This window comes from Streptopelia decaocto, assembly GCF_964273445.1.
Source record: "Streptopelia decaocto genome assembly, chromosome: 3".
In the NCBI taxonomy this organism is placed as follows: Eukaryota; Metazoa; Chordata; class Aves; order Columbiformes; family Columbidae; genus Streptopelia; species Streptopelia decaocto.
The window spans coordinates 113,540,907-113,549,241 of NC_138656.1; the positions used below are offsets into that span (position 1 = coordinate 113,540,907).

At 43.4% G+C, this 8,335-nt stretch overlaps 1 protein-coding gene across 1 annotated transcript; it reads right to left on the minus strand.

Annotated features, from left to right (window-relative positions):
- Window positions 1-748: 748 nt before the first annotated feature.
- On the minus strand, window positions 749-5,034 carry MRPL19 (mitochondrial ribosomal protein L19). Its single transcript, XM_082049822.1, has 6 exons — window positions 4,908-5,034; window positions 4,593-4,704; window positions 3,948-4,066; window positions 3,263-3,397; window positions 1,842-2,023; window positions 749-1,094 (listed from the first exon to the last, which is right to left on the minus strand). The coding sequence occupies exons 1-6, from the start codon at window positions 4,975-4,977 to the stop codon at window positions 879-881; spliced, it is 834 nt and encodes a 277-aa protein (XP_081905948.1). The 5' UTR covers window positions 4,978-5,034; the 3' UTR covers window positions 749-878.
- Between the last annotated feature and the right edge of the window lie 3,301 nt (window positions 5,035-8,335).

The window sequence follows — 8,335 nt, forward strand, 5'->3', positions numbered from 1 at the left end:
AAGTGTGATGGGGAGCAGCTGAGGGACCTGGGGCTGTTCAGCCTGGAGAAAAGGAGGCCGAGAGGAGACCTTCTCACTGTCTACAACTACCTGAAAGGAGGTTGTAGCATGGAGGGGGTTGGTCTCTTCTCCCAAGTAACAAGTGATAAGAGGAAATGGCCTCAGGTTGCACCACGGAAGGTTCAGATTGGATATTAGGAAAAATTTCTTCATGGAAAAGGTTGTCGGGCATTGGAACAGGCTGCCCAGGGCAGTGGTGGAGGTGTTTAAAAGACATGTAGATAAGAGTCTTAGGGACATGGCTTAGAGGTGGATTTGATCTTTTGGTTAACAATTGGACTTGATGACCCTAAAGGTCTTTTCCAACCAAAATGATTCTATGATCAGAATTTTTTGTTTTTAATGGGTAGACTAAAGAGCACTTACTCTCAGAGCGTATGTTTGGCTCAGACATAACTGCTTCCCTGCTGTAGCCCATTTCTGAAGTCACAAGTCAAGCACTTCTACAATTGGCCACTACCCAGACTGTAAAAAGAGAAGTAACAGAACTATTTGGAAGTAACACAACAAACTTGCACGGGTGATCCAAAACAGCCCTTGTTAACTGTAATTTTAAAAAGGAGGCTTCTCATTTCTGGAGAAGCGGTGAACACAAGCATTACACTCCTCAGAAAAAAAAAAAAAAGAGTGGCTGTTTTCAGGAATAGAAAGTGAATGTCCAGCTACAAAAGTTTGTACACTTTAAAGTTTTCTGGAAAGGTTAACTTTATTGTGTATTTTGCCTGTGTATATACAAAACTTGACAAGTAATAATCCATTCAATACATTCAAAGTAAATAATACTTTTCTCAGTAATTCCTAGACTACAAAATCTGTCACTATTTTTTAAGCTCTTCACTCACTTCTTTCCAAATTTTCTCCTCTATTTTTGAAGTATCATATTCTCGCATCATATCAAACTCTAGCCATGGCTGGCTCCACTTCTGTGCTTCTCTCATTTTTCCTTCAGGTAACTCAAATTTTATTCCTTTTATGTTGTATTTTGGCCTTTCCCACCGTTTTGACCATGGTTTAGGTTTCATTCGTACTTGCAGCTAGGGTGAAAGATTAAAAAAAAAAATTAAAAGGTATTAAGTAATCAGAATTTTAATTGTGAGCTTAGCAAAAGGTGAGACAACTGCTGCTTTAACAGAAAACAGACCAATTTGTCAGTATGTTAAGGAACTACTGCTTTACACTGTTAAGAGAAAACGAATATTTTGTGTCCACGTGACTGTTGTAGTAGTATCTTGCAAAACTTTTTAAGTCTTGATTTATTACCCAGTCCTTAAATTGGCACATAAAGTGAAGTTAAGTCATCCTCTGTAGTTCTATTCTGTTCCTTATTAAGGAAAAATAAAAGTAGCATCACAGGCAAAGGGAGGAACGATCACTGTAAGTTACTGAGCTACTAGACAGACTCCTTGACAGGGTCTGCTGCTTTCCAGATGTTCTCTGAGACAGAGATTTTCAGTGACTCTTCCAATCTTACCCTCCCTTCTGACACCTGTGTCACTCCCAGATCAGTAACAACATGAACATTTACACAGAAAAGCTTTCCTGTCTGCACGGTGTAATACAGAGGCATGCAAAGGCTACTACTGCTTGCATGACTTCTAAATTAACGTCTGAGGATGGTAGATGTTTCCATCCTCATCATTCTTTCACTATAAAAATAACACAAAGACTCGCCTTATTTTGTATACTTCTGTCACGCTGGTTACTAATGTAGCAAAGAGCCCTTTAGCGGCCTAGCAGGACAGCACATACGATCCCCTGCTTTTGAAACATGCAGCTCCTACCTTGTTTACAGGAATTTCTTCATGGTCTAAATGAGACACAGGTTTCATATTCACATCAAAAGTACTATATTCAGGGAGGGCATCTCGCAGGTACATCAGGTTGTCATCCAGCCTCTTTTCCAGCTTCAGAACCTCGATCGCCTGGATTCGAGGACTGTACAGTTCATAACATATTTCAACACCTTAAGAGACAGAAAGTCTGGTTTAATGAATGGAATACATCAGAAATGCTAACACTAAATTTCTTCAGTGTCACACATTCCTGTATTATTCAAGAACTGCTTTTTACTTATACAAAGAACTAACAGTGCTGTGGGCACGTGTGATTCTACATGTGCATTGTGTCTGCACAGGGAAATGCAGATTTCTTTTGTAAGTTAAGCCTTGGATAACAGAACGGCTTAAGAAACACTGAGTGGCTTAAATTTAAGGAAGACAAGCTTAGTTTTTAAACTTTACTCCCTTTTAGTTACAATAGCTATTACTTTCTATATACATTACACATACAATGAAATAAAGAGACATCCCCCCCCTTTTTACTTGCTCTCAGAACACCAGTATTTGCACCTCCCCCAATTTTTATCATAAAACAGAATACAAACCTATTACAAAACTCTGCTAATCTGCTGTGTGTTAAACAGTTCACACATATGGCTCCAGTTCATTCAAACACCCAATGCTCAAACCAGGCTAATATAATATTCACATGGCTAGCAACAAGCTGCCCAGGCTCAAATATAAGCACCACAATAGCAGATCATGTTCAGTCTCCTTGGAATGCAGATCTAAAAATCACTAAGTATATACATAAAAATTTACTAAGCAGTTCCATGTATGATCCAAGGGCTGGAACAGCTCTGCTCTGAGGACAGGCTGAGAGTTGGGGTTGCTCAGTCTGGAGAAGGCTCTGGGGAGACCTTATTGTGCCATTTCAGTGCTTAAAAGGGGCCGATAAGAAAGATGGGAACAGACTTTTTAGCAGGGCCTGCTGTGATAGGACAAGGGGTAGTGGTTGTATACTAAAACAGGGGAGATTCAGGCCAGACATAAGGAAGAAATTTTTTACACTGAGGGTGGTGAAACCCTGGCCCAGGTTGCCTGGAGAGATGGTGGATGCCCCCTTCCTGGAGACATCCCAGGCCAGGCTGGACGGGGCTCTGAGCAACCTGAGCTGGGTGAAGATGTCCCTGCTCATGGCAGGGGTGGGACTGGATGAGCTTTGAAGGTCCCTTCCAACCCAAACTATTCTATGATTCTATACAGTGTCGAACTTGCAGTATCCCCTAATAGGCAGACTCACTATTTCACTTTACTGTCATCCTCTCCACAGACTAAATTTCTACACTAGATATCCCTTCACATAAAGCTTCAACATTTGTTGCTTAACGTCTCCAGCATAATTAGCACAGTTAAAAACCCACCTTGGCCTTCTATAACATTTCGGAGGACAAAGGTAGCGCCGAGTCCTTTTCCACCTCTTTGAATGCAGATGCCTACAAACCGGTTAGTTTTGTTGTTGGCGTACGGATCTGCAGTAGTAACAGCTAGTATACTGCCTGCCAATAAATAAAATTAAAACAGACTGTTCAAGTAAACACATACCAAAAGGTGGGGAAAGATGCACAAAGTGCACATATTTGGTACATTTTGAACATGTTTTATTTTCCATGAAAGCCACCAGGAACAGAATAAACTTCTAACATGACCTAAATTAATATATGCTAAAGTGATTCTGCAGGTTAACTATGAAGCTTCTTCACCTTTTCACCTCTACCTTTTATTTTTTACTCTTCGTTATCCAAACTGAATACAAATAATCTAATGTATTTTTCTTTCTTGAGCTTTACTGGCAAATCATATGCTAAAGTGCCAGGATTGGAAAAAAGCACATAAGAAACACACTAGTATTATACTTTTAATGGAAACTGGATGTAAATATGAAATTAAAATATAAAGCAGTATGTATAGAAATACAGACTAGTTGAACTAACATACCTGACACTGTGATGCTCTGTATGATATTCTGCAATATACAACCACACTTTTAACATCCCACCCGACAAAAAATACTGATGAAATTATGAACATTCTAACGCTATTACTGACCAACATAGAACTCTGGGATGTTGAAGACTTTCCGTCTCTGTATCATATCCTTTCTTTCCAGAAATAACTTAAGAGGATCTATTCTGCCTCTGGGTGGTATAAATTCAGGGCTCAAGAACCTAGAAGAAAATGCAAACTTTTGTAAGTGCAAAACAAAAGCATTTTGCAACTCCGTTTCACAAATAACACAGTTGATCTCGAGGTCTAAGCCAAAGGCAGATGCAGGTGTCCCTGTCACCTTGTGGCATACTAAAGAGACGCACTCCTTTAACAGATAAAAACCTCACACATCAACCCCAAATTTGCAAATCTTTACTGGCACACATTCTTTTTTTCTGTTTCACTGCTTTCAAGAACTCTAGAATACAGCAGGTTTTTTTTTTGTTTGTTTGTTTTTTGTGTTGTTGGTTTATTTTTTTTAAATTTTTTTAAAGCATATTTCAGCTAGAACTTTGCAAACACTTTTTATTGAGTAACACCTTGGAGCTTTAAAAAGGCGCTCACACAATCACCTGCCTATCAAGTTCTCTATTAAGTTCCTGTTACCCCAGGCCTAGTGGGGTTTCTAAACGACTTTTGCTCCTCTTACCAGCCGGCAGACCTGAACACAAGCCCCCTGTGAGAAGCACCAGGCCCTGTACCCACCTCCTCTCCTCCCTCTGCTTCTGCTTGTCAATAATGACGGGCTTCGGAGGCGGCTGAAATTTCGCCGGCTTTCCATCGCTGCTAATTCGACACTCCGACAAAGAAAAACACCCTGCAGAAAACAATAAAATACTTTAAACCCCTCTGTGTTTCCAAGCCGAACGGCCCCCAGCAGTGGCGCGGTCCCAGATCCCAGCCCCGCAAAGCACCCGAGGACACCCCCACACTCTTGGGCAAACACGGGGCGCGCTGAGGGGCCGCGGGCAGGAGGAGGGGGCGGGCAGCGGGGGATGAGGGGTCACGGTTGGTGCTCACTGGCGGGCCGGGCGGCGAGGCCCAGCACCCCCGCGTTCCGCCGCCATAACCTCCCGCAGGCGGCTGCCATAGCGACTGCGGCCGCCTCCGGCCTCTCGGCGCCTGCGCACAGCGCGGCTACGGCGAGCGCGGCGGGACAAAGTGACGCCGAGCGCGAAGCGGGGCTGTGGCTGGTGACGCTTCCCTCCCGCGGCTGCAAAAGGGAGGAGCTGAGCTATGGCTCCTGTGGGGCTTTCCCACACCTAAGGAAAGGGTGCAGGGTTCCTGTGGCTGCTGCCTCGCAGGGAAGCCGCTTGGGCCGTCAGCCAGGCGTCCCTTCAAGGGGGGGAGGAGGCAAAGTGGCTCCTTTCACCACCCATCCCTCAAGGAGATTTTGGGTGGGGGAGGACCCAAAAGGAAAAGCTGGGGGAGCTGGGTCTCTTTAGTTCGGAGGAGACTGAGGGGTGATCTCATTAATGTAATACGTAAAGGGTGAGTGTCAGGAGGATGGAGCCAGGCTCTTCTCGGTGACAACCAATGATAGGACAAGGGGTAATGGGTTCAAACTGGAACACAAGAGGTTCCACTTAAATGTGAGAAGAAACTTCTTCTCAGTGAGGGTGACCGACACTGGAACAGGCTGCCCAGGGGGGTTGTGGAGTCTGCTTCTCTGGAGACATTTAAAACCCTCCTGGACACCTTTCTGTGTAACCTCATCTGGGTGTTCCTGCTCCTGAATCATAGAATCATTCTGGACAGAAGAGACCCTCTAGATTATGAAGTCCAACTCAAGCTAACTCTGACACTAAACCATGTCTCTAAGAACCTTGTCTATGTGCCTTTTAAACGTCTCCAGGGATGGTGACTCCACCACTGCCCCAGCAGCCTGTTCCGATGCCTGACAACCCTTTTGTGGCGGACGCACTCGACGCCCCCCAAAACCAAACCAGCAGCAGTTCAGTCCAGGCTCCAGAGGAGGGAAGGGCCTGAGCCACAGCCAGGCCAAGAACTCCTTCCAGGAGACCCACAAGGAAGCAGAACGGCACACTGAACGCTGGTAACTTGTGGGCGCAGGGAGTCTCGTGCAGATTTTTCCTACCGTATGCAATTTGACTATGAGTCAACCACTTCATTCTATAAATACAACAGCCTGGATGAGCCCACTTTGAGCTCTCCCTGCTAAATAAGTAAACTGTATGGCAATGGTTTTACTACTCACAGTTCATTGGATGAGCCCAATTCAAGTTTAATATTAGTAATTTAGCTTAAGTATGTGTACACCAAATGTAATGGATTATTTAGAAATATAAGGTTATATGATTTTTAATATACTCTTTGATTCATGTTACTTGGTAGACTAGATTTGCTAAAATTTTACCAAGGGCAACTGCAGACTACACTAAATGCCTGCAAGATAAACTCTAGCTTGCATTTTGCTGGGAAGGATGGAAATGACTGGGAAAACAACGATCCAAGGCTCACGTGGAGACATTACAGACATCTGCAGAGCAGGGCCTATTTTGTGCTTCACTGACAAGCAAGGATTTATCCAGACAAAATGGCACCTTCAAGGATATGGACCAAAACCAAAGTAAACAACTGAGCAAAACAAAGGCCCACGTGGAGTCAGAGAAAAAATGTCTAATGGGGAGCAAAAGGACCTGGTGGTGAAATTTTCCTATTGGACTAAATTGTGGTGTGAATGGTCTGTAAAGATATAAAAGTTTGTAGTTTTCTATGCTCATGCAGACCTCTGCACAGGTACCCAGCTTGAGCCAGCCCTTCTGCTATTCTACTCTATTAAATTATTTATTTTCTGAGAATTTGGTTTCCTGAAAGTCTGCTTTGCATGCAGTTAAGGGCCTCACCTGAAAGTTTGCCACTGCAGCTTTAAAAATAGGCTCCAGAGTGAATGGTTGTCAGGGAGGGAAGATGCCTGAAAGTTTGCTTCGTGAACAGATACAGGCACCTGGAGAGAAGGTAATCAACATTCGGCTTGGCATATTTCACCCATGCAGTTAATAATAGAGTGAACCTGCCACTAAACTCTTATAAGTCACGCTTCTCAATAAGAAATCTAAACATTGTCCTGCAGCAAGCAGAACCCTAAAATTATTCCCCTGCGACACCTTTCCATGAAGAAATTTTTCTTAATCTCTAATCTGAACCTTCTCTGGCACAACTTGAGGCCATTTCTTCTTGTCCTATCACTTGCTACTTGGGAGAAGAGACCAACATCCTCCATGCTACAACCTCCTTTCAGGCAGTTGTAGACAGTGATAAGATCTCCTCTCAGCCTGCTTTTCTCCAGGTTGAACAGCCCCAGGTCTCTCAGGTGCTCCTCATCAGACCTGTGCTCCAGACCCCTCACCAGCTTCATTGTCCTTCTCTGAACTCACTCCAGCACTTCAGTGTCTTTCTTATGATGAGGGGCGCAAAACTGACCCCAGGATTTGAGGTGCGGCCTCACCAGCACCCAGTGCAGTGGCGCAATCACTTTTCTAGTCCTGCTGGCCACACTATTCCTGATACAAGCCAGGATGCTGTTGGCCTTTTTGGCCACCTGGGCACACACTGGCTCATGTTCAGCCGGTTGTTGACCAACACCCGCAGGTCCTTTTCCATCAGACAGCTTTCTATTCTTGCCTTTTCACCATGGTTAGTTCAGAAATGATTACATACATTGGTATTGTTGAGCTACTTTTATAATGTTTATTTCAGTCAGATTTCCTCAGGTGTCAGTAACAGCCTGGATTCAATTAGCAGCTACACAGGCAGGAGAGAGTCAATGCTTAAATTCAGAGTGCAGACCTATTAAATAACACCCCACTATTTAAACTTCGCAGAGATTCACTTCCAAATGTGCCTGACCTCATCAGCCTATTAGATCAATCATGTTATCTGTGATGTTCCCCCAGCCTCTTTTATTGGTGGCAGCTGACTTTGTAGGCCTGTCCGAGCCCCCACATTAACCAGAGTTATCTTCTAGTTTGGGATCAGCTGTTTGGTTTCTTAACTGTTCTTTAGAAGATGATAGGGTGTGCAGAAGACAAGTCACAGTGTTTCTTGATAATCTGCAGATTTGACACAGAAGTGAATTAATAATCAGAACAAACTGGACAGAAGAGGGCACTCTAACCCTTAAAATACAAAAAAAGTCTCCACCAACCCTGAGCACACCACTTAAAGCAAAGATTGTTTCTCAAGCTTATTCTTCTTTTGAGTTCTTGTTACTACTTAGGCATTATTAAAAAGGGACTTAGCTTGAGCTTCTTTAATGATCAGGTCAGAGCAGAGAAAGAACTGCTTCCGTACTTTTCTATATAACAAAATCTATGAAAATGTGGATCACTTTACAGTCACAAAAGTTAATGATTTCTGTAAAATGCTTCTAGGAGCAGGATGAAATTCATAAAGGTATCACTGTCAGGTGATCTGGCAAAGATTAA

Coding starts and splice junctions, on each gene's coding strand:
- MRPL19 (XM_082049822.1), bottom strand. CDS start 4,977: ATGGCAGCCGCCTGCGGGAGGTTATGGCGGCGGAACGCGGGGGTGCTG. Junction 4,067..4,592: donor AAGCAGAGGGAGGAGAGGAG/GTGGGTACAGGG, acceptor ATTTTCTTCTAG/GTTCTTGAGCCCTGAATTTA. Junction 2,024..3,262: donor AAATGTTATAGAAGGCCAAG/GTGGGTTTTTAA, acceptor CTGTCTCTTAAG/GTGTTGAAATATGTTATGAA.